This window comes from Echeneis naucrates, chromosome 15 (genome assembly GCF_900963305.1).
Source record: "Echeneis naucrates chromosome 15, fEcheNa1.1, whole genome shotgun sequence".
Classification (NCBI taxonomy): domain Eukaryota; kingdom Metazoa; phylum Chordata; class Actinopteri; order Carangiformes; family Echeneidae; genus Echeneis; species Echeneis naucrates.
The window spans coordinates 9034191-9060481 of record NC_042525.1 but is presented as its reverse complement, the minus strand read 5'-3'; the positions used below and the strand labels follow the sequence as shown (position 1 = coordinate 9060481).

The 26291-nt window shown below is 42.9% G+C and overlaps 2 protein-coding genes across 5 annotated transcripts; one reads left to right on the top strand and one right to left on the bottom strand.

Annotated features, from left to right (window-relative positions):
- The first annotated feature begins 250 nt into the window (after positions 1–250).
- Positions 251–6413, top strand: LOC115055886 (zinc finger protein 883). Of its 4 annotated transcripts, none has more exons than XM_029521949.1 (2): positions 251–478; positions 2901–6413. In XM_029521949.1, exon 2 carries the CDS (start codon positions 3023–3025, stop codon positions 4679–4681), a length of 1659 nt encoding a protein of 552 aa, XP_029377809.1. In that variant the 5' UTR covers positions 251–478; positions 2901–3022; the 3' UTR covers positions 4682–6413. The 4 variants fall into 4 exon arrangements, with proteins under 4 accessions (XP_029377809.1, XP_029377810.1, XP_029377813.1 ...); XM_029521950.1 differs by lacking the exon at positions 251–478 and adding an exon at positions 879–1286; XM_029521953.1 differs by lacking the exon at positions 251–478 and adding an exon at positions 879–1343.
- A 472-nt stretch (positions 6414–6885) lies between these two features.
- Positions 6886–24475, bottom strand: stox1 (storkhead box 1). The gene is made up of 4 exons (XM_029521366.1): positions 24100–24475; positions 11187–11339; positions 8014–10708; positions 6886–7393 (listed from the first exon to the last, which is right to left on the bottom strand). Exons 1-4 carry the CDS (start codon positions 24428–24430, stop codon positions 7240–7242), a joined length of 3333 nt encoding a protein of 1110 aa, XP_029377226.1. The 5' UTR covers positions 24431–24475; the 3' UTR covers positions 6886–7239.
- Between the last annotated feature and the right edge of the window lie 1816 nt (positions 24476–26291).

Sequence of the window (26291 nt, the reverse complement as noted above, 5' to 3'; positions counted from 1 at the left end):
TATTACCTTTGCATTTTCACATACAGCATTTTACTGGTAATCGGCGTCTTTAGACCGGGGTGTGAACTTAAATTAAAACTGATCCAGTAGAAATGTGAAGTAAGACCAAATAGCGACCTGACTTTTGTCTGGGTTGGAAGTCTCCGAGGCTGCAGGGGGCGGCAGCGGTTTCCTCACCGCATTAAAATGACAATGATTGCTTTTGGTAAAGTACGTCGGTCGTCCAACGTTGGCGCCAGATGAGCTGTGGCGCCAGCTACACACACAGGCCGAGGGAGAGAGAGAGAGAGAGAGAGAGCGAGGCAGAGACACACAGAAAGAGAGAGAGGGAGAGAGAGAGAGAGAGGGAGGAAGAGACACAGCAGCTTGACGAGGCTCACAACAGCTTGCAAAGCCCTTCTCAACCCGGAGTTTGAGACACATTTACTATTCTCCTTTCTTTCGCCCTTCGTCGTTCACAAAGTACAAACACTGAAAGGTGGGTGTGTGCATGGGAAGATCTATACATTTTTAACCAGCAGGATCAGTCGCCGGTCATCATTTCAACCTTTAAATTCAACTTAGTCTAATGCGATGAGTAGCAGCGCAGAGGAAGATGAACTCCGTGTTTAGATGGATGGAAGCTTAGTAATTATTTATTACGGCAGCCAGCGTATGCATTGTGTATTCTGCGTATCCAATTGTGATAGTAGCGAACTTTGTAATGGAAAAATACAGGCCCTGACTCGCTCTGGTAGTAACATTATGTCCTGCTGAAAAAAAGACAGATACAGCGACACATCGTTACTGACATAAGGAACTATTACAGCTCTGAATCTCATCCAGGTTATTTTTGTGGAATAGACCCGTCCATCTGTCCGGATTCCACGTCCAGTTTATCTTCAGCAAGCCAAATCAGACTTAACATGGTCGGATGGGTGGTTAGGAGCAAAGCTTCCGCTACTGTGTTTTACACTCTCCACACTGGTACTAAACTGGACGGCAGGCTTTAGCCGTGCTAGCACAGTGGCTTAGCTGGCTCGTTAGCTCGGCACCATTGCTATGTAGCCTGCACGCTAATATTGTCTCGGCTGGATAGCTGCTAACCTCAGCAAGGCCGCCATTGCAGTCGTGTGTGCGGTCTGTCGGTGCTGCCGCAGTGAGGGGGAGCTTTAGCCCGGACTCTAGCCAAGATCAACCGTTCCCTCTCCACCTGCAAGTGTCTTATTTACATGCTGGTTTTACAAACAGTTGGGCTGTTTCATCTCGAGCCTGCACTGCGTTTGGCGTCTTACATCGGTTCTTATGTAAGAAAAGGGGGTCATTTCCCGGGCTTTTTCGGTGCAGCATTCATCAACCTCACGGTTAGCCATCTTTGTTTCAGCTAGCTCATCCCTCTTTGGAATTACGGTGTGGATCTTAGCTTGCTAACCTACTTGCCATTAGCTTGTCGGCGTCGCCTTTAGTGACACTGTGTGTTAAATTGTGGTTTACGATTGTATAAACGAACCAGTCAAACGCTTATGTAGCAAAGCTGCGAATACTGTGGGGGCACTCGGGAATGGCTCCGGCGGCAGATCTAAATCAGTATGTTTTGAAGGGCGGAAGCTAACGCGGCTAACGTTAGCTAGCGGCAGCCATCTTAGGCGAGCATGTAATCTTGGCTAGCTGGAAGTGCTGGTGTGGCAGAACAAGATGGCCTGTTAATACTCGCACAAGGAGAATTTCCGCGTCGGCAGTCGTGTCGTAAATTGTACCAAAGTTCTTAAACCAACTGTTTACTTAAATGTAAGTATTGAGTTATTCGGACTACCAAGTATCATTAACTCACTGGATGCTTTTGCTATGAAGCTAGTTAGCGGGCTAAATCGCGAACATTAGCAGCTAACACAATGCTGTTTTGTCGTTAACCAGTCCCTCCACACACCGTAGCCAGCTAACTAGCGGCTATTTGTAGCTCTTATGTGAGGCTAGCGACCAGTAGTTCATCATTTAATAACAAAACTTCGTTGTTTAAATGTCCCAATCTTTCACTTTGTATTTTATCACAAGACTGGGGAGATTGCGCTCCCAAGTAAGTTTGTTTAGCCAGTGTGACTTTGGTTTGTAGATCACGTTTGCATTAGGTGCTTAATAAAGGTGTGATCCACTTTGATTTTATCAATTCTGTTAGCTAGTGAAGTGAAGCTGGTCTATGGCGCTAACAGGGCTAACATATTCACCACTTAGCTTGCAAGCATTGATATTGCGAGTTTGATTCAGTGAGACATGCTTAGTGAACGTAGTTTATCGCAAGTTCCACAACTTCATTTAGTTTGAATGCATATTTCAGCCGAACCCAAGCAAAAGGTAGAGCTTGGATTTTCATCAAACCGGTAAACCTCCGATAACACTGATTGTTAATAGGCAGATAAATTTATCTAAAAGTGTGCCCGGCCATTGTTCTTGCCAGCGTGCCACCAACACAGTACGATCTTAGTTTGGTTGGCCATGTGTGTTTTGAGCACCGTGTGGCAAACTTCCGCTAGCAAAAAAAAACAAACTAACTTTGATAAACTTTCATAAATGTGTAATAAGAGAATGGAAACTAGTCGTTTAGTAAATGTGGTTTGTCCCTTTCAGTAATTATCACAACTCCAAATTAAACGTTAAACCACAAGGCCTATTTTAATATCTTTTGTATATCCTAAGGCCCCATGAGCCATGAAAAAAGTAAAATAATAATAAAAAAATAAGGCGGGAGCTGGCCTTTGATCTCCATGTATAACTTTCACTGTAAAGCTTAACAGGTGTCCATTTATAGTCAACAGATTACATTTGGGCCTCTTAAGGTGTGGACATTATCCAAATAAACTAAGCTTATACATGAGAATACCCCAATGGTATTAGTTATTATAATTTTTTTCCCTCTTCTTTTGCAGGGCTGCATATTGACAAGGGCTCCAGTGCTGCAGCGTGCAAGACAAAGCTTGATATCCCCGATTTCTTTCTTAAGTCATCGCCCGGCAGGAAAACGGAGGTCGTGGGGCTGGAGTGTGTTCTCATGGCCGAGTCAGAGACTGAATGTGACACACCCGGCCTTGACACACTTGGGTCGGAGTGTGTCATAGCCCACAGCCACGTCGACCTTCACTATGGAGCAGAAACGGAGATCATGACAGAAGAAAAGCGCGGATTAGAGCTCGAAATCCACGGGTCAGACTTGAAGATCCAGGGGCTGGGGACAGACCTTGGAGCTGTAGCCTGTGTGGATGCAATTGTAGCCGAGACAGATCATGATTACATTAAGGTGGAACATGGTGAGATGCACTGTTTCACAGGAGCAGAAATCAAGACCACAGGAAATGAGGCTCTACTTGGAGAGGTGCTGCTTAAAACAGAAAGTGAGCATGTTGTCAAAGTGGAGTCTGACCATGGTGGGGAGTTGACAGTGGAGTCTGAGAATGGTGTAATCATACATGAAGCCCATGGCCTGCAATGCAATGAATGTGGGGAGATTTTTGGCAGCATAGCCGATCTTCACCAACACTTTGAGATCCACAAGGACCTCAATCCTTACATCTGTGTCCATTGTGGTGAGAGCTTTGCTGTGGAGGCCAGTCTCAAGCAGCATATGAAGATTCATATGAAAGAAAAGCCCTATGTTCCTCCTGGAGTTGAAATTATGGGCAAGGATGTTATTGATGCCTTTAGCCTCAAGTCTCACCAGATGATTCATTTGCCAGACAAGCCTCACAGATGCTCGGAGTGCGGCAAAAGCTTTGCCGCTGCCATCACTTTGAGAGAACACATGAAGATGCATTCAGAGGACAAACCATACAAGTGCACCCAGTGCAGGAAGAGCTTTGTGCGCAGAAGGCATCTGAAAAAGCACCAGGAAGTGCATGCACGTGAGAAGCCATATACTTGTGGCCAGTGTGGCAAAGGCTTTGCCACAACATCCAACCTGAAGCAACACCAGAAGACCCATACTGCAGTTGTGCTTGGAGACAAACCCCACCGCTGTGCACAGTGTGGAAAGTGTTTTGCAGCTGCTGCCACTCTGAGAGAGCACCAGAGGATCCACTCGGGTGAGAAGCCATACAAATGCAACATGTGTAGGAAGAGCTTTGTCCGCAAACGCCACCTGAAGAAGCACCAGCAAGTCCATGCCGGAGGGAAGCCATACACTTGCAGACATTGCAACAAGGGCTTCAATCACTCATCTTCTCTCTCGCGCCACCACAAGACCCACCTGCAGAATCCAGTGTTTTCTCCACCTCAGCCTGGGAAACCCATGTCATATGGCACCCCCCCAAAGCAGCGGGTGCACCAACAGGGAGACAAGCCCTACATGTGCCACCACTGTGATAAGGGCTTCAATCATTCCTCCTCCCTGTCCCGGCACCAAAGAGTCCACTCAGAGGGAAAGAGTTACACCTGCGCTCACTGTGGCAAAAGATTCAATCACTCGTCCTCCCTTGCAAGGCATCAGAGAGTTCACTTGGAGAACAAACAGCAACAGCAGCCACAGCAGCAACCACCGCAGCCGCAACCGCAGCAGTACACTGCGATCCCCACAGGGAAAGGATTCCCTAACAATGCCTTCCCAAAACAGCGTATCCTGTCTGTTGAAAAACCTTACAGGTGCTCTCAGTGTGGAAAAGGCTTTAACCATTCATCTTCTCTCTCCAGACATCACAGGATCCACGTGGATCAGTGAGCAACCCCTTTAAAACCCTCACATTCTGTCCCATGCAAATACATACATACATCCATCCCCGTTTCTGTTGTACCAATAGTCCCATTATTGATATCATCGCACCATGGGAAGCATCAGGCCAACTTCTAAAGACAAAAGTTGTCATGTCAGCACATTGATACGGAGCAGTTGAGAATAAACGGACAGTAACACAAGTCTTCTTCGCCTGAAGGACCACGTAACCTATAATTCAGAGCTGAACCTGGGACTCTGCTCAAATTGAGGGTATAATAGATTGTGAAAGAGCCTCTGTTCTTTGTGATTGTGTTTCACTTGCTACAGGACCTTTTGAACACTTTTAAAGGAAAAAAAAAACGTGATTTGAAGATCTACATGATAAAATTGTGACCAGGGGAAAATATATTTCACCCTATGGCTGGTCTTTTTGATAAAAGTATTCAGTTTATCTATCTTCAGGTGGGCACACATGCTTTTCAGCTGCAACTTTATTCAAGGCTACCAACACAATTGGTGAACAAGAACTGTTGTCTCAGTTTAAATAGTTATTTTTCACCCACGTAACTCATGACACAAACATCAAAATCCAATGTAAATACTTCTTGATTTTCTTTTATATATATATGTATAGGTGACTAGTGTGCTGTTCCAAAAGATTACATTTTTGATAGTAAGATCGACTTTGTCTCCACCTATATATTTTTTTTTTCTCCTTTATGACTTTAATTTGTTCTAAGTGTTGGAGATAAACATGATGCAGGTGTTTTCATGCAGCTTGTTCTTGATATTTATGAGGTTGTTTTCATGTATGTCTACTATGGTTTAGCACCGCTGCATAGACTGTACAGAGAGCAATACTGGCTGACACCCTGATTCTATTATGACATGCAATTTAGCCATAAGAAAAGGCATAATAGAAATAAAGACCTACTGGGTAGCATATAACAACATGACCTGTGTCCTAATTATTTACTGTGCTGTTTCCTCTGTACCTGAGCATCAAATGTACATGAAATTCAACATCACACTTTCATTTCTCTGGAAACTAATTTCTTGACCTGTGTATAGAATATAAGTAACACTCAAGTTGATCTGCAGGCTGTTAAGATTTGAGCTAAAAAATGGGTTGTGTATATTAAGACTGCACAAAATCTCACTTTTACAAGATTTTTCGAAATTCCAATGGATTGCGCTCTATTTACTGTTCTGTGTAAAATATCTTTTACAAACATGTATTTTTTTAGATATGGTTTGGGTTATATGAAAGGGAATGAGAGATATACAGTTTTTATGGGAGTGAACATTATGGTGAGCAATATTTTCATTTCTTTTCATTTGGATAACAATTGTGCTTCAAACTGTAGCATAGGTTTCTTCCTTGTGTTAGATAGGTGCCTTATTGCATGCTATGTAGAGATGTATGCTGAGCTGTTATTTGAGGAAAAAAAGTTAGGGTTTCAGGAGTCTTTTGTTCTTATTCATACTAACTTACCCTACATTTTAATTTGATGTCACTGATACCTATTGCTTTTTTGCTTTCATGTATATTACCATGTGTTTACACTGTTACGACCATATTGTCTTTGTTCCCCCTTTTCATTTTTGTCAATGGCCTCATTGTAGAGAGAAAAATTGTAAATGATCCATATAGGCTTCTCTTAAGGGCAAATCCTGTAACAACTCTTCCCAATTTCTGAGTGGCACATATATGGATAAATAAAGGTTGTTGACTCTTGTCGTGGCATTCAATCAATGGGTACGCTTATGAAATGGAAAAGGCCTTCAATCGTGGAGCTACATCAGTTTCATCTCTCTGATACGCATCGCTATAAATGTTATTCCTATAAAGCAAAACACGGGGTGCATCATAGTGACACTGTGTTTAGTATTAAGATAATCTGGTTTAGTTTTAGCTATAATTGATCAACTAGGCAACCTGTTCACAGATCCTGATTGATGCACTTCTGCAGTTCAACCACACGGTGTCGCTCCACCCTTGAATTTTGTGGACAGCCAGCAATATCCAGATGTCCAGTGCTATTTTATCTGAAAACCTGTATCTTACCTCTTCATGACAATCTTATAAAACAAAAAAAGCTGGAACATCTGAAGTTCCTCTGGAATATCACCAAAATTGAACTATCACTCTGAATTGCTGGATTTGATGGAAAAATTCCTGTGAGACATTTAGACTGATACATGTAATTTTATTAGTTAACGCTACGTGATGAGAAAAAAGTAAATGTTAGATATTGCTGTTACAAACATTTTAAGCAATGAGATGTGTAAAGAAAGAAAACTACATTTGTACTCTGCTGATACGTCATGTATTTATCAGCACATACACAATCCATGAATGGATAAATCAGCATATTGCCTTTATAATAATTTACAAAAAGAAAGAATATACACTGTACACCTGTACACAGACCCCTGCTGTGATGGCTATCGTTATGTGGAGACTGGCGTTAATTCGCCAACCCATCGTAATGGATATGCTTGCAGTGCACATTGTTTTGACGTACTTCCAACACAAAGCTCCAACAGGGGGTGCAGATCTGCTATACATTCATCACAGGAGTTAGCTGCAGCAGGGAGCTCTGAGGTCGGATGGTGCTGCTCTTTGAATGCAGTTTCTCCAGGTTTTGTAAAAAGCCTCTTCTCTTGAGACCCTCCAGAATGACTGTGTTGCTGGAGGCCAAACTGACACGGGTCCTGTGAGGGACAAGAGAGGAGATGCCATTTCAAAAAGGTGATGCGTTCATACGATGCATCTGCCCACCTGCACACGGCGGTTCAAGTTCAGTGTCAAAATATAAGTCTTTCTTCCTCTTGTAATAACATCAGAGTTTAAGTGCTGCGCAGTAATTACACGTAATTATCAAAATGACTCCCTTCTGTCCAAATACAGCAGACCATAATTGGTCAAAAGGTGTTTGTTCAGCCTTATTGCAATTTACTTTTAAGGCATAAAAACACAAATTGGGAGTAAGCCACAGACATGTAACCTAGAGGTTAACTAACCTCAGAACAGTGTTTGTTTTGCCTGACTCTAAAGTGCTTCCAGAATGGGAACGAGTCGGGTGTAAGGTCACAACACAGGAGAAATCAGAAATTAGCCTTAGGTGTCAAAACAAGTAGAAAAAAATGCCAGGCTGAAGAATGTAAATCTGGGAGAAGAGATTAGAAGCATTTCTTTTTCTGTACATAAAACCTTTTCATTAGAACGTGTTAACAGTCCAACATAAATCATCTGACTTGGATAATGCTGAGGTGTGAGAAGATATAGTATCTTATTACAGCTAATGTGATTAACAATAAAAAGAGTCGCTCACCGGGGGGAATCTATCCCACTGTCTCCTGTGATGCTCTGGTTTTCTCCAATTTCCACTCCTTCCCCGATCTCGGGCCCTCTGGCTCCGTTAGGAATACCGAGAACAGCTCCATGCGTCTGAGAGACACTGGTCTCATTGAACCCATCCTCTTGCACTTCCTCCGCCTCAGCCGCCCAGTGAGCAGATTCCCCGTCTCCCTCGTCAGCTGATTTCCGGACAGTCTCTGTGTCGGATTCTATCTCACTAGTATGGCAGTAGTCAAAGATGCTGCTGTCTAAAGCTTCAGATAGTTCAGGGTGATCCAGGTTTACTTCTTGGTGTTTTTCCCCCTGGACCAGTGCGCCCTGTCTGGCGCTGGATTCACTTTGAGCTCCTGCTGATCTATTACTCTGATGGTGATGATGGAGTCTCCAGCTGTTCTCTCCATGTCTGGTGGGGCTGAGAAGGGATGGGTCCCTTGGGGATTCAGGGGGAAATAAATCTTTCAATGGGCCCTCCCTTGAATCATGGGTTTTGTGAAAGTTGGGATTACGGTAGTGGCCGTGGGATCCCTGATACTGCAGATCAGACTCCTGGTTATTGTAAACCAACTGGTGGCCGCGGCAGTCTGCTTTACCTGGTCTGTACACATTCGCAGCATCGATAATCTCATTTTCATTTAGGCACAAGGAGCTGCAGGCATCCTCATCCTCATGTGCATCTGTTCTCTGATAGAGTCTGTATTCAAGCTCTATTAACCCATCAGCATTTGTCATTGAGGGAGTGCTGTCAACTATCAGTTCTGGTCTTTCTCCCTGGCTCGTGGCTCTTTGGAGTCGATTATTGATAGCGATGGGTCTAATTTCCTGATGTTCTTGGGGGGCTGTGGAATCACATGCCTGCTGATGGGAAAACAATTCGTCAGACCTCTGTACGTCATCCCTCGGTGGGTTGGAGAGTCTCAGGGAGTGTTTCTGTTGTAAAGAGGGCTTGGGCCAAGGCAGAACGGGGTCATATGGGTGAGGAATGGCAGGCTCGTGGGGAAGCAGAGAGACCCTGGTGTTAGTGTTGGGGTATTGTTGGATGCCAGAGAGGCCACTATCTATAGTTTGTCTGTGGTCTGGCACATTGTTGTATTCTTCCTCCTGAAAAGGGGGACCCTTCCCTTCACTTTCCCAGCTCTCCTTGCTGTTTATCTCCTTCTGATGTCGGACCTTATCATCAATTCGGAGCGTGCTGCTCTGGGGGTACGCTGAGCTGTAGTCCAATGGCAGCTCTCTGCTGAACTTTATTTCTGCTTGGAGCAGATGATCAGCAGCGAAGTCCCTTTCCTGGACCGAGTCATACTTGTCCTCAGATATAGGCGATTTTCCGGCATACTCTGCGTCTGCTGTAATCACTTTGGCCCGATGCGGGTCCCATGACTTTGAGCGATGACTCATTCCTTCCTTCCTGCCTGACCTTGAAGCCTTGCCCTCTTTCACCTCTCGTCTTCTGTGCTCCCTGCTGGTGGTGACAAGGTTTACACCATCAGCTGAGTCTTTTATTGGATGAGTCTGGAAGGGGTTTTCAATGCGTTTCTTATAAAGAGATTTTCCCTCAACAGCTGCACCTTCTTCTACTTGCTCTGGTTCATCAACAAGGATTTCCACTCTGAGCCGAGTAGGGATCAAATCGTCCCCCTTTGGATAATCATCTGCACATATGGGAGCCTTACCCTTAACCCTCTCCTTCTCCCTTTCCCTTTGCTTTTCTCTGGATGAGTGGGCCCGCCTCTTGCTGCGGGAGGCCTTCAAAGCTGACCTTTTCCCCGCTCCCGCCTTATTATGATGCCTTGATTTTGACGTTGTTAGGATCTCAGTAGACATTCCCTTGTCGACTCCCTTATCATCTTTATCCAGACCCCTGTCCAACACTCTGTCTATCACCCTCTCTCGCCTCTCCTCCAGCTTCTTCATTAGGACTGTGTGGCGTGTCAAGTTGTCCACAGTCAGTTCAGGGTTGATGCGTTTGATGATGGCATGCTCCAGGTCACGGGGCAAATTGTTTAAGTCATCTTCATCTCTTACTGGCCATTCCTCCGGAGGAAACTGGCCTGAAAAAGATGCATACTCCTTCTTTGGCTTCTCTTTTTTCCCTCCATTCCTTCGGAACAAGCTCAGACCAAACTTCCTCCCTGGTTTGTTGTCCTTGTCTTTGCGACTGGCAGCATTGGTAGTGGCTGTAGTTTTGCTAATCTCACTGGCTTGACAGTCTGCTGCCGTGGAGGTGGACTGATGCTGCACCATGGGTTTGTGATCTAGTGGACGGGGCCACTTTAAGCTTTTGCCAGTGCAGTCACTTATGGAAACGGAGACAGAATGCTGGTCTGGAACAGTCGATGGAGAGACAGTTGCTGTTGCAGTAGTGGAAACAATATTAGTGGGTGTTTGGAGAGGGTTGAAGCAGCTGCAGGACTTGCAGTGTGCCACTGGGAGTGACTGAGGGCTTTCAACACAGGCATCATTACTCAGTAGGTAAGTGATGGGAGGAGGAGAAGGAGGTTCATCTGCAGACCCAGAGGTCCACCAGTTCTTTTCCCTGACAATATTGTTGGTGATAAAATACGTCTGCGGGGTGACGACAAAGTATCCCTCCCCTGTATGGTATATTTTGCGCTCCTTGATCAGAGTGCCTAGAGCGTTATACAGGATGTCTTGAGTGGGGATAGTAATCCCTGAGGAAGAAAGAAAAAGGTGCATCAAGGGCAAAAGACAAGAAAGAGGAATATTTATGTGTTGTTTAGTATAATGAATATAACAAGTCGAATAATACTGATTCCTCAAAGCACAAGTTCATTTTCACTCATGTCTGTTACCTATAAATCTCCAGCCAGTAGCCGATTAACATAGTACCATGATTGAAAATAAGAAAATAGCTTGACTGGCTCTGTCCAATGATAACAAAATCCAGGACTCTCTCATTTTTAATTCAAACAAAAAAAAAAAAAAAATCACTGGGGTTATGTGCAATACTATTTATTAAAAGTTCCTCTGGCCAAGAAAGTGTCATAGGCATTGAAGAATGGACTGCCAGGCTGGCTTTTTCACCCTGTCTCCAGTCTTTTTGCTGGACTAGATGTCTTCTAGAAAAAGCATACTTAATGTGAAACTATACCTTTGATAAACAGGATGAAGCAATATTTGGTGGCTTACCTGGGTGGGCTTTACTCATTTGATTGACAAGTGCTTCCTGGTTGACTGTGATTTGAGAGGAGTTCATATCCGAGATGACTGAACACAACACCTCAGCCAGAGGAATGAACTGAGACTGGGGGACAGGGGACATCTGCACTGGGGACAGGTCACCTGAAACACACACACCAACTGATTATTGATTAAAACAGGTGGCCCTTCTAGAGTACACATAAACACACCTGGGTTAGAGAGCTCGCTGACATGAGCTGCCAGTGAAAACAACTCCAAGTACTAAAGTTGACATTCCTCTCCTAACCACCTTTTAAATCATGACCGAGGTGGTCTATTTATGTGAGCTATATGAGCCATGCCTGACTGCTTCTGAATTTCCATCAGTACTGAGACAGACCGCAGGATTCCATTAATCCCACAGAAATGACCACAGGTCTGCCTGCTGGATGGATCAGATATCCTGCCCACCATATCATACGGCCCAACATGTCCAGAAGGTGCCCTTAAACAAACATGTTACCAAATGTAACAGCCAGAGTAAGCCAAAGACAGCTTTGGAAACTGAAATGAAAAATTCTGAATGTGTATTGTCCACATCAGAATGCCACCAATCTGCATGTCTCCACGTGTTGACAATGTGCCACAGACTTAAACACAAACTGTGGGAGCCCATTAGGCAAGGCTTTCAAATCGTAAAACTAAGCTTCTCTTAAAGCTAACCAGACACTTTAGAAGTATTTCATTGCAGTATTAGAAACAAACATTGATGGAGAAACGTAATTGAAGCAACATGCAGTGTATTTTTTCATACAAAGCCTTTAGGGAAGAGGGAAGATGTGTTAGTGCTGCCATACAGTCACTTCCCTGGCCTGTTAAAAGTACATGGAAACTGGATGGGGAACCACAACATGCTACTTCTAAGTTTCCGGTCATTGTCATCTGTTGTTGAAAACAGAAAATAAAATAAAAATATAAATCAGCTAATAATACACTTCCATGGAGTGATATAATGACATAAAAGGCATACTCAAAGTGACAGTTGGGATTGGGTTACTAAATATAGGTAATCAGTTTCATGTATAATTCCCTCTGTAGCTCAGCCCAAAATCCTACAATGGCAAAAAAAGGCATTCTTCTCAGTTCCAATCATTACATGAATATTTTGGATACCACTAATGTCAAGACTGACCAAACTGCTAACTTTGTTTATGCATAATATTAGAAATGTGTACATAAGCCCTGAGATTGTTAGCTTTAGGTATACTGTAGAGATAAATGTTTATGTTAAGGATAAGACTAGGGCTGGTTGGGATTAGTCCTAGTTTGATGTGGTAATACTTAGGACAATAAAAACGATGAGGGTTTTGCTACATGCCAGAACTACAATCTGAAGTCATGAGGAATAATATAAAAGGAGACGTGAAATATATTTGCTTAGTTCCTGCAGCCTTTATGAGACAGTTTTTTATAATCCTGACATCACTGTATCCACTAAAACACGGGCAAAGCACAGTGAGTAATCGTAACTAGTTAAGTCAGTGAAAGCACCAAAACAAATTAGATCCCACTGCTGATGAATGATTAGCATCTAAGCTGAGGTAAGACTGAGTCCCCTCACATGAGCAACAGATACAAGGGCATGGATTTAACCTTAGCCATAGGACTGGAAAATTGGTTTTGGTAAATCAGCTACAGCAAATTGGTTACGTTAAAAGGTGAAACCAAGTTAAAAACACAAGAATGACACAAAAGTGAGAAATCATCCCATTTTATTTCTCAACAGTATCCAATGCAGCTTAAGTACTAATGTGCATGTGTTTTTTAATACCAGCTTTAACTTGTTTGTGTTGTGGACAGACAGATTTTATTTTCCATTTGTGTTTCCATTTGTGTTGACAACAAAGCTGTGTGAATTCTTTCATGAGCTTCAACATGTGGCACGTGTGTCTTGTTTCATCAACCTGAGGGCATTGAGTGAAAACACTGCCATCCTCACACTTGATGTAAGCTAAACATTTATAACCCTCTGACTTGAACCACTTATGTTCATGGCAGGGAAAATAAACAACTAATCATGGCATATGCGTACCACACTCAAACGAACAGATCGATCCAACAAGCCTACTAATAACCTTTGTTTGACAAGTGCGTAAGTATGTGTAAACACTGGCCAAGCTGCCTAAAACTATTGTGTCTCATACACTTTTAACACTTTAACATTTTAATTCATAGAAGCCGCTCTATTCATCTTATTTTTGAGCCCATGGGGAAGCCAATGAGAAGCTACCTAATTGATACAAAAATAAATAAATAAATAAATAAAGAGCATAACTTGTCTAAAACAAGTTAACCTAACTAAAAAGTAACAAAAGCAGGTGTGGCAACAAATTATTTTGAGTTTGTGTTTTAGTTAAATGGTTTTATTGTCACTGAAGAATGAAAAAAAGCAAAGCCAAAGTCAATTATCAGCAGGGAGAGATTTATGAGCCTTAGGTGAGCTGCACTGAAAGCTCATAAGTCTCTCAGACTGGGCTCATTCTTTGTTAAACTGATCTTATGACATGCAGAGGGATTGTAAAAAACATCTGCCTTCTCCCAGCTCCAACAGAAGACGTTAATCTGACTAAGCTTCGGAGCGGATATCTCAATTGCTGTCTCCCTGGTCAGTGAATTAGTGCTGCTGACTTTGCTCCTCATTGTTGTTAACCTCCCAAAGGAACGGCCGTCTGTCCACATAGCAACAATTTACAACAACAGTTAAAGGGTCAGAAAGGATATGATCCAGTCAGAGGGAGGGGAAGGCAAATAATATATCTTGATCATGGGGAATTAATAACCTATTGAAAAACTTCCCAAATCTCTTTGCACCAAGGTAGTTTTTGTTAGATTAGGCACTCTGGCCGTGTCCTGGTTCGAAGCAGGATATCCTGTCGGACACCTGCTAACATGATTTCTACTCCTGGGAGAGCCCAAAACAGAAATAGGTTCAAATAAGAGCATGTTTCCTGCAAGCCAGACAACTAATTACAGCTGAATAGCAGCACAGACTAAAAAAATTCAACAGACTAGTTCATCTGATAATGTAGGTGCGAGATAGAAGACAGAAATAGAGCTATGGGAGTTTATTTGTGGGAAAATGTCAGTGTAATATAAGGATGGGCCCGGGAGAGGATTAATGTTTATTGAGTCTAACATTAGCAGGCGTGACCGTCTGGGAGGTGCACTGTTGTAACCATCTTCACTCCAGGGGAAACAGACCACTGTGTTCTTGTAATCTAACACCACGCGGGCCGACTTTACACCCTTTGTTAAACACAGCATGAATACCCAACTGGGTGCTATAGCAACCAAACTCTGTGCCACGAGGAAGAGGGAGCTGCTGGAGAAAAAAAAAACAGGAAACATAATTTACATCTGGGCAGGTTCAGAGGACTGACTGTCCAAAAAAAGGAATACATTAAGAGGGAGCATGCCAATTTTAGATGTCAATGTCTGATCATCATCGTTGCAAACTTGTCCTAAAAGGGATAAATTATGCCAAAGTCTGAAGTCAGCACGATTTTTGTATTGCACACAGAGCTAAAAACATGGATTTTTTTCCAGAATCCTAAACTTTCTCTGTCAGAATAAACGGCTGAACTGAAAAATGCCTGAAGTCGACTGCTCAGATTGTGGCGATGATTGACAGGGACCTTCTCTCCTCTATCCCCACTGAGACTGTTTTGCCTGCTGACACTGATCAATGCCACATGTATTCATATGGCTGTGCGGTTAGCTGGCCTCCGAGCCGCATGAGTCCCATTTCTTACGTGATTGCATTACCCCCAGTCTCTTGGAAGAAAACTCATAGCGCACTAAACAGAATACACTGCCTTCTCTAAATGATCTTTACCTAACATGGGTGCAACCACGAGATGGTCAAAATTATATAAATGAAGAAACATATGAAGTCTTGTAGCAAAACAAATTCCAGCATCGTTTTGCGACCTCTTCTCAATTAGTTTGACAGATTGGGTGTGTCTTCCTACCGTTTGGTGTTTAAAGCACAAAACTGGCACCCTGGTGGCAGTACACAACGCGCAGACACAGAAGCACATAGAAAAAAAAAGAAACAAAAGGCACATTTTACTTATTGAGCCTATCTTGAGATTTTGCTGACGGTCCTCTGTTTCTCCTGCATTGCAAACCTTTGACGGACAAAAATATTTAATGAAAAACTAGTCCCAGTTCATACTGTACTGAAACACTTCAAAGAGTTTCCTGTTAATTTAGCATTTTAATGTGAACTAGGGTTTGTGTGCTTATTAGTCCTGGGGGTATAGATGATCCCACCACTTTGAGACATAAGGTTTGGTGCCACAGTCGCCCCCCACCACCACCACATGGCCTCTCTGGAAACACAAACTCACAAACACACACACCACTTAATCTCCTGCTATCGTCTAATCTTTTAGGCTCCAGTAAGCAAACAGGCTAATCTTCTCTCTCCTTCATTAAGGACACACTACGTAGCATTCAACGTGAACTTGAGGCCTGCCCAAACTCCAAAATCCCTCCCTGTCTTCCATTGACTGAGACCTTGTGAAGGACACGCTTCGGTGAATCTGCAGGCCGTACGTTAAAACTTCAAGTTAAGTTTTAGGTGAGACAAACAGTCACACAGTTAAGAGTCATCTAAGGAGAAGGGATGGCAACTGTACTGTAATTTATGTTGTGCCTCCCTCCCAGTCCCGCCCCCCTTTGTTTTAGGTTTCTTTGGTCCAGCAGGCCTCCATGATTCAGCCTCCACTTGTCATGTTTGTGTGTTGCATTTTCTAAGCATGCTTTACGAGTGTGTCTTTCCACTCCTTTAGAGCGCAGATGTGAACATTGCAGTTAAATGGCCCAATTAACAGCGTGAAAAGATCTTCAGAGAGCTATCACTGTCCAAATATCCAAACAGCCAAACCTCGCCCAGTCCAACAGCACAGCCCTTCCACGGTCACTCTGAAAAAAATATGGCCATCCAAGTTATAGCAAAATGTTTACATCAAATATCTATTTTAGAGTGTACCATATCATTACTGTGAAAACCATTCCTGCATATAGCTCCCACTTAAAAATATATCAGGAAGCAATAAAATGGGAAGACGGAGCCACGTTATAGCTTTATTGATTGAGTCGCAGCAATAAAAGCAGCATTTGAGACCAAACTTGAAAGAATTAGGTAAATATTTAATTTGGTCTACTGATGAACAAGTATGTCAGAATGCTTGTGTTTAAATATTAAGTGAAGGATAAAACCTGGACTGTGCCCTCTTTGCAATCAGTATTTTAGAACGTGTTTAGTTGGCAAGTACGCATACAATTCTAATTCAGATTAAATGAAATCTGGATAACCACCTGTATTATTTACCCTGATTTAGGTCTATTGTCAGGACATAAACTTTTGAATGCTGCATATAAAAAGTAAACAGCAATCATTAAGCACCAGTTTAATGAGCACCATAAAAGGAATAACACAAAAGCAAAAAGTCAAAGCACTAAAACTAAAAGATTTGTGTAGTAAAACTTAGAGCAATGAAGAGAATCACCGACAGGCTTTGTGTTGATCCTGATCACCATAGAAACCTTCAGCGTGGCAGCGAACTGCCACATGTATTACAAGCAGCAGTGCAGTTTGGATATCTACAATCCAGCTAAGGCCTCCAGGCTCACCCAAACCAACTCTGTGATATTTAACATATGTTGGCAGGAAAGCATAAACAGGCTGTGACTGAGTTTCTCAAATTGACTCACGCAGAACTTGAAACAGCTTTTTACTCACATAGCCAGTTACCAGAGATTTTGGCTGCCAATCCTTGCTACTATAACATCATTAAATATTTCTTTTACCATCCAATTCACAGTCGGAACAATTGGAATTACAATCCAGCTCATGCCATAACATCTAAATGACCTGCTGCTGAACTATTGTGCAAAAACTCTGTAATCATGTTATGAAAGCACAATCACACCTGAGCAGGTGTTCAACAGAAGACCAGTAACAAGGCGCAGGTACACACAGCCCAGCACAGATTGCACTGTGTAACTTGAAACCTATGGTTGGTAGTGCCAGAGAGAGGATTTTGAATACCCTGCACTCTATTTTCCAATCTTTTCGCTCCATATGTCCTCAGACTGGGCAAGCCACACCCCAGCATATCTGGCTCTCGTCTGTTTCCATGAACATGAACATATCCCCACAGTCTCTCGTTGCCCTCCCAGCCGACTGGTAATTCCAACCCAATTAAATGTGGCCACAGTACCTTTCCTTTGTTCTATAACAAGCCAGTTCATGATTATTGCCATTTCGGATAGATTCAGTGCAAAGCAAAGTCAGTATTTCCAAGATCTAAAGATGGTTTACTGACAGATTACAACACAAAATGTTTTTTTCCCCAGAGCGAGATGCCCTGAATTTTTGTGAAAACTAATCGTGCGTAGCATCAGCAGGGTAATTATTAGTAGACATTGGAAAGCTCAGTCATTATAAAAGATGTTTGAATCGATTTAGTTTGAATGTTGCATTGTGATATAACTGCCTGGTATTGATATCTGTGGTACCAGGCTTTTTCTTGCCTCTTTCAAAACTGTATTTTTAGTGATCCAAGTCTGAATACTTTTCAAATACAGCAGACTGTCTTAATAAAATACAAACCGGTCCTAATGTGTTGCAGCTGATAATGGAGCTCAGTCAGCCTGAATTTATACTACACATTCCTATAAGACCGCACTCAGACTTTAAATAGATAATTGCCCCCAAGCCTGCATTATGCCAATTTAAGTCCACAGTGGGACTGTTGTTGACAAAAACCTCCGGACAAGCATTTCTCCAAAATTTAATTGTCTGGATGCATGAATGGAGAAATGTTAAACAAAATAATTAAATCCCTTTGTAATTACTTCTAATTCAGTGGTTGATAAAAAGATTAAAGAATCAATTAAGGTAAAAGACCCAATGCATGACTCAAGACCAAAAAAAAGAAAAAAAAAAAAAAACCCAAAAAACAAAAAACCTGCTTGTGATTGGCCAGTGATCACAATTACAGGGGAAAAATGAATCAAAGTATTATAGTCTACGCTAATTTTGTTTGTTAAGTTTGTTAATTCTGTTCTAACAATTGATTCACTAAATGATTCCCTGATCGTGCTCAAACCGATTAAGTTGTATAGGTTTGGTTTCACAACTTTTTCTGCTTTTTCTCCTCTATTATTATTTTTTTTCTCCCGTTAGCCATTATTTTAATACCTGGATAGTATTTTTCTTTGCATATTTGTGATACTCTTGCACTATTGCATGGATAATTAAAGTTGACAGTGCTTGGACAATTCACTCTGACATTAATCGCTGAGAGAAAGAGGTTTGGTCCCCTCCAGGAGGAAGACTGGGAGATGAACACGGTGCTGGTTATGGTGACATGCAGCAGATGAGTGATGTTGTTTTCACCCCACTTTCCGCCGAGAGACCCTCACACCAGAACCTGTATACACCCAATCTTGGGAGTGCTTCCAAGAGATCCACACCCCTTAATCAAGAGTGATGGCAGTCATTGGTTGCAGATGAAACCCATTTCCTCCTATTTAACTGAGCTTAGGGTGCAGCAGCTCTCCGGGTTTGTTATCCCAGTATTTAGGATAGAGCTCCTGTCGGGCGTCTGCTATATGATCCATCACGTTTTAATAATCTAGGACCGGCCAGCACAGATATCTTGTGAAATGCTTGAAATAATCTTTCTCTTCTGTAACAGACTAACACAGCACTGCTCTATCACACAGCTGAGCTGAGATAGCTTACCGTTGCATTTAGAAATGCTAAATCAAGCAAACTAAACATCTTGCCAGGAAGTCATACAGTAAGAGCAATACCAAATCTAATGCAATACAGCTTCACTCCTGTGTCTTCTCATTTGTCTAACTTGAGAATGAATAAAGATAAATCCCACGAGGAAACCTAAGCAGCTGCTGACAGGGTGTGTAAGCTGAGGGATACAGAGGAAACTCCTCAGCTGTTATTGTTGGCACAGCTCCACTGCACCGCTACGGGTGAGCCCAATATTTGGGTCAATAAAGAGGCTGACATGTCTCATTTGCACTGAGGGTGTGCTTCCTGCTCAATGCTAAAGGATATGGCAAACAAATCATCTGCTGAGAGGCATGCACACATGCACAAAGCGGAGGGTCACACTGGAAATCAGAGGTCAAGGCATCCTTCTATCTGAGCCATATAAGAAACCATTTTTTACAAATGCAGGAAATCCGGAGCAAGACATTCGAGATAAATGCGTGACCTCGGCACCGGCTCAGTAAAATATTAAAGCACAGCATGATTATCTATACCATCAATGCAATTTGAAAAGCAATTTTAAAGTTCAACACAGCGGCACATAAATCACACTGGCTGCTTTGCCTTTTCAAAAGCCAGTTAAAATGACAGTCAACTGTTATTTTGATAAACAAAATAAGGTTATCTTTGGTCTACCAAACTAAAATCAAGGTCAACGGTTTCCTCAAAACACATTCCACCCCACTTTTTGTGGGAGGAGAACTGAACTGTCATAACACAGTCTCTTAATCATTTTGACCTTGAAAAACAGCACCATATATTTTGTGTACCAATTTAATGTTATACTATTAGTATCAAAGGGATGGAAGTGGGTTTAATTTTCTACATGTATTGTCTGAGAACATCTGAGATGGTGAGCGGAGCAGATTTCACACAGATGTGTTTCCATGAGTCACCTACCTCCCTCCATCTATCCGTCTTTAACCGCAAATATTTAACAGACGTTGTGACATGTATCAAAAGGGCATCAGGGTCTGTACCACCATGCCGGCTCTCCATTTTACAGATGTTGTTCCAGCTCTGTGAATCGATTTGCTGCTGGTTTATTGCCACAAAAACAATGTTTGGTGATGGTACTTTTATAGATAGGAGAAACTAAAGGCCCAACATTACTGCCTCAATCAGGGAGTGAAATAACAATAATGACAAGAATAGTAATAATAATGACACATTTCATTGATATGGTACTTTTAAGAATACAGAGAGACACTTTTGTAAAAGGGGTTAACGCAACAAAAGGAACTGTGACAAGAGTAGAATACATCCATTTTTAAAGAAGAAAAAGAAAAACCATTTCTGCGGGATTGAAATCCAAAAACAAAAAACACCAACACTGTTGAGCTCTAGTATACACTATTCATCAACACTCTGTTGATCAACTAGTGTGAACACCAGCAGAAGCTCAACTGGCCGCTGAGTGAGAAACACCTGGATATTTTGCTGATGGATGCTTTTTTTTTTCTCCCAGAAATACCCTCTGAAGCTAACTGACCTCAAGATGGCTTGTTAGCAGGAAGGTTTTAACCTTTGACCTCTGCTGCTTAGTGAAGACAGGGTGGGACATTTAAAATTGGTAAAGCCCGGCACGGGGGTGTCATGGTTAATAACCTAACATCTGGAAGAGTTATGACCATTAGTAGATCACTTTGAGACTTTGACAAAATACCCTCATGAAAAGAGACACCCCTTGTGTGAAAATACAACACTTTCAAGTGAAAACTAAAGACTAGAAACTTGACTCGCTCATCCTAAAAGCTCAGGAAATGATCTCAGGAGTAAATGAAGCATTTCAGGAATGCTTCACCACCTCATGGTATGGCGGTTTAAATTAAACATACCATTTAAAAAAAACTAGGTGCAGCTTGGCCATACTCTAATTCTCCAAACATAACCAGAAGGAGACCTACAAAGACCAAAATACTTTTTTCACTGGTGAAAGTGAGAGGGGACTCATTCACATCCATGTCTGTAGGGGATGAGGGCAGTTTACAAAGGTTGATTGTAGGGAGGATACAGGACACCTCATTACACCACTGGCTTACTCCATATAAATGTTTCAGCTCATGGCTCCATGGTCATCCTGCTGCGGAGACAACAGCAACTCTCTAAATAATGCACAGCCAGATAACAGTCATTATGAAGCCTCTGGTTTCAGCAGAGGAGTCTTCACAGTCCTCTAGTTAGAGCTTAAACTTTGTGGCACTGACTGCTGATGAGATGATTGAAGCAATTTAAAACACAAGAGTCTGAGAAGTATACTTATTTACTTTTTTGCAGAGAGGATCATGGCGAGAGCTGGAAGAAGATTTTAAGCAGTAAAAAGAGGTAGACTGAAAAAAATGCCTTCCACCACCTACAAATTTAATGAATCAATATGTTTGTTAAACATGGACAGCCAGGCTAATTCCCTCCTGTTTCAATCTTCATGAAACAAGGTATTTGCATTGTAGTTCAAGTTCCAAATTTAACATATTTAGTTCTTTAACGCAATATATTAGTCTAAATAAGACGGATAAATGAAATAGTGTTGCTCGATTGCAGATGGTGTTCTGAATGAACATGGATTGCGGTTCCATAAGCAAGCAGCCCCTGAGTCAGTGGTCAAAAAAGTCATTTAATTAAAACTCAAACTAAAAAAGTAACCTGAACTAAATCTGATTCTTCACAGTATCCAGGTTTCAGTGTATTTTTAAACACACTAAATGCCAAGAGTGGCAGTAAGAATGATGTCAACCTCACACTTGTTATTAACAAAATTACTTTGTGGTGATATTATTCTATAAACGGTCGCTAAAAGCCATTGATGGGGTGAGCAGATCATTTGAGAGTGAAAGGGGAAGAATGGAAAAAACCCTGTAGACATTCAGGAGTAGAAATGGAGAGGTCAGCCCTTGTACCAGTGGGCCCCCTTCCCACACGGGATGAAAACAAAGTCTGTTCATACCAACTCCTCATCCTGTCTGTTTACCTCGGCCTTGCTGTGATCCCTTTCCTCCATCAGCCCTCCCCAAATCCTGCACATCCTCCTCTACATATTCTCCCTCCCGCACAGGCCCAGAGGTGGCAGAATGGCCTACAGAGCTATCTGTCTTCGTTCTTCAACACAGAAGCACTGAGGAATTAATACTAAGTGATGGTGTCTGTTTGACCGTGGCTTTGTTTTCTCCTCCATCTACTGATCACTGTTAACCGGTTAGTTTAGCCGAACATCCCCTTTACACTTCAAGAAAATTTCCTCACGTCAGTACAGTCACGTCTCAACCTTGCTCTGACCTGTTAAAGGAAATAGGGCTGTTTGAAATTCACTACAGCTCATTCATCATAACTTTTCTGTTTTCTCACTGACATATTTATATCAGGACGATGTCAAGGCCTTTATGTCCGTGCCTGATATCAATCTAGGGAGTCTGACTTACAAAGTCCCTCGATGGCCATGAAATGTAGGGACATTAATCCTGGGCAATAGTAAAGTAGCTGCAGTCGGCAGCCAGTCGCACTGTGATTCACCGCTGACTGTGCAAAGGCAGTAAACCAGGCTCTGACAGTCTTCCAGAGTTGATTTCCATACAAATTGCTGTGGTATGAGGCAAAGAATCTGTTAAGGAGGAGGAGAAGGAGGTGTTTCTGGTGTGAAGCTCAAACATGAGGCAGGGGTGAACTCCATCTTTGCATCTGACTGTGAGTTCATGCATGTGTGTGTGCGACTTTGTCCGCACAGCACGCAAAGTAACAAGCTCAGCATCACCTTTGGCCCATATGTTGCTAAGCTGAAGCTTAGAGCCAGAAACTGTCTCACAGCGGGATGGCATGTAAGTCCCCTCCCCTACCCCACGCCCTCCCTGGACCCTCTCCCCAGTGTGTGGTCTCTTGCAGCCGTTCACATTCCTCCCTTTACATGTCCATGCACCGCTCAGTCTGCCGAAGTTGTCTGACTGATAAAAAGCTAAAAGGTAGTCAGTGACATGGCTGAAGCCAGACACATTGTTGGAAGGAGACGCCACGAAACAGAGACCAAACGACCAAATGTCAGCTCAGAGCCCAGCCCAGTGTGTCCGTTGCTGGGACACTAAATCAACAACCCAAAGGAACCTGCTGCCTCTCAGCTATCCTCCCAACATTTGGAAATCTCAAACAATCTAGCATGCTGCGCCTTTTGAATTTTATGGGAGTGGAGGGAGGCGCTTTGCGGCAGAAGCATAAAGTCAGTTCCCACACATGTATTTGCTATAACCGAGAGGTTAGCAGCTTTCTTCTAAAGTAAGAAAAAGTGAATAACCTAGTCTATCTCTTGAGAGTTGTCATTAGATGTAAGACCCACACAGGGTTGTCATTTTCTCCAGCAGCTGGTGCAGTCTTGCATTTACAGACCATGAGATCATGATATAGGAGGCAGCATAAAGGTTTCCATTTATTGTTTCAGTGCAGCTTTATGCTGCTTTAAAACACATCCAAGTGAGGCGAGCCAGAGGATGGAGAACAATTAGAACTAATTACATGGCACACAGAGCTTTGTTAACAAGCTTTGTTAAACATAACACTGTGTCGACAGCAAAGAGAAGCTGATTCACAAGACAATCCACTGAAATTGACCAAAATATTCAAGGGAATAAAGCCATGAGGAATATTGTACCTCTATCTGAAGAGCAGAGCAGCTTTAACTGATGAAAAGCGACCTGTGGGGGTGGAAATGGGAACATTTCACTGCAACTGAATTAAGCCAATTTCCGAAAGGTTTGTGGCAGTTGTGGCAGCCATTTAAGGGCGTTTGCAAGAGTCCAGAAAACCCGACACTGTTCCTCAGAGGGCCAAATAAATGTCCAAACCTACTGTCAGAGATTACTCCTGGTGACACAAACACAACTCTGGAAAAAAAAAAAGGAAAGACAACTTTTGCCATCAGAGCAGCAGAATGAAATTGGGGGTTGCCAGCTTAGTGTTGTTCAAAGTTTACAGCTTTTACACGTCTGTGTGTGTGTGTGTGTGTGTGTGTGTGGTCAACAAATGTTGCTGCTGTTGTGTCAAACTGAGTTTCCTCTCATCTCCCCTTTCACATACCGACAGCCTTGATGGTGAATCCCTTCGGTGACCTCAGGGCTCTGCGCATCCACGCTTCTCTCAGCACCTCCAGGTTGTTCGCGTTCCCTTGAATGAAAAGCACCAAGTTTTCCATCCATCCTTGAAAGTGCACCTCTGCGATGGCCTTGACGAGTCTCTTATTCCAGAAGCTGCGTAAGTTTTGCTCTTTGAAGTCCGCAAATATCTCCTGGCCACTCTCGGCGTTTGTGTTGACTTTCCCTCCGCCGGCGCGCAAACTCTCATCGTCCGGGCCGAAGACGAGAGCGAGCGAGGCGGCGGAGAGCTGGACGAGCCGCTGCTGGTGAGACATTTCTAACGCCCGGATCTGCCCGGGGAAGGAGCTAGCATGCCAGAAATGAAAATGCACTTGTTCAAAAAAAAAAAAAAAAAAGACAAATTAACGTCCGGTTATGACGCGCATTCCTTCACCGTGCGCCTCAAATCTGCTCCGAGCGGACCGGAGGCGCAACGAGCGTCCGACTGGTTTCTCTCCGCTTCCAGGGAGGCAGTGACGGCGGCACAGAGGAGGAGGGCTCATCAGCCTGCTGTGGGGGCGCACAGGTAGACCTCCCACCGGCTGGCTGCAGGTTTCAGACTCCGAGAGTTTCTTTTTCTCTTCATCTGACCTCCAAGCTCAGAACAGGAAAGCAGCTTCATCATTCAATAAACCTCCCCGTCTGGCTCTCTTTGTTTTCCTGCTCCTCTCTTTATTTGGAGAATCCTTCATCACAAAGCTGTCACATTTTATCAAAGAGTAGATGGTGTGTCTCAAAAAGGTGAATGAAGGTGAACCGAACGATAAATAAACTTTCTGTAACAAGAGCAAAGTGGCTGCCAAGTTGCAACAAAGCACAAATCTCATCCACGTGCAAGAAGTGGTCTAAATTGAGACTGGCAACATGGAGACCTCATAAAACACTTCCTGCTCAGAAAACTCTGTTTACACGAATCACCATCAAAGAACACCAACAAAAGCCTAAAATTAGGTCGTGGTGAGGGATTTAAAATGCATAAAGAATTAGTTTATTTCCGTCACTCCTCGCCGGAGTTGTGTTCATGTAAAATTATTTCACAGTTAGCCTACTGGTTTGTGAAGTGAACAGGGGTCTTGTCAGAGCAGATGTGTTGGTAATGTGATCACAGAACAGACTTGAATCACATAACAAACATTATTACATTTCACAACAATCATTTAACAACAAAACATACTGATAGAATAAAAGTCGGCGAGCTGCATGTGCAATGGGAACCATACCCTCCTGTGTTCGAGAGAGAGGGACCCCATTAGGCCCAGCTTTTACTGGAACAGGCAGCCTGAAGTACAAACGGACAGACACCTCATATATCACCGGCTCAGAGAGCCTGGGGCTTCGGTTTCAGGAGCACCAGGTCCCCTTGGGGGCCAGCGACCAGCCTGCCTCAGTGTGGTATTAGAGCTTGTGGGGCAACAGGATATTGCGTTTCCTCTATACATGAAAAGAATACATCACCTCGGCCTACGCTGGATAAATTATACGCAGTCTGGCCCCGGGAAAACAGAGCTGAGGGACGTTTGTGGCGGGGGCCTACAAAGATTCTGTGTGTGATTAAAGATTTAAGTTCTTTAAATGAGACAAGATTTGGAGCGATAACTTTGTGACCTATGATTTTTAAGCTTTTGAAATGAATCTGAAACATTACGGCATTACGCACACTCCTGCTGTGCAGCCAGGCTTCACCCAAACACACAGAACATGATTGAAATTCAAGAAGAGATCCCAGAGTTTCCAAAGATACCAAGGTGGAGAAATATTTATAAACTAATACACAAGACACCTGGAAGATTTTCATTTAATGCAGCAGTGACTCTTCAGACTTTGTTGAGTTTTGCTCATTGAAAAACATCATGTGCAGTAAATTCAGTGGGGGGACATCTGATACAGACCCTCGAGTACTGAAACTGCTCCGTGGAGCAGTTTTTTCATCCTCCTTTAGTTTTCATGTTTTTTTTTCCTGGTAACTTCTTTGATTTCAGTAGCTTCTGAATCTTTGACAATGACTGCAGCTATTCCCAAACACACAAAGCAGCCATGATATCACAAACATATCCAGGCCGGGAGAGCATTTCTACACTGTTTGCATTACATGGATGTTTGAAGAAATGCTCATTGTTTGGTACCAGCGACTTCCCC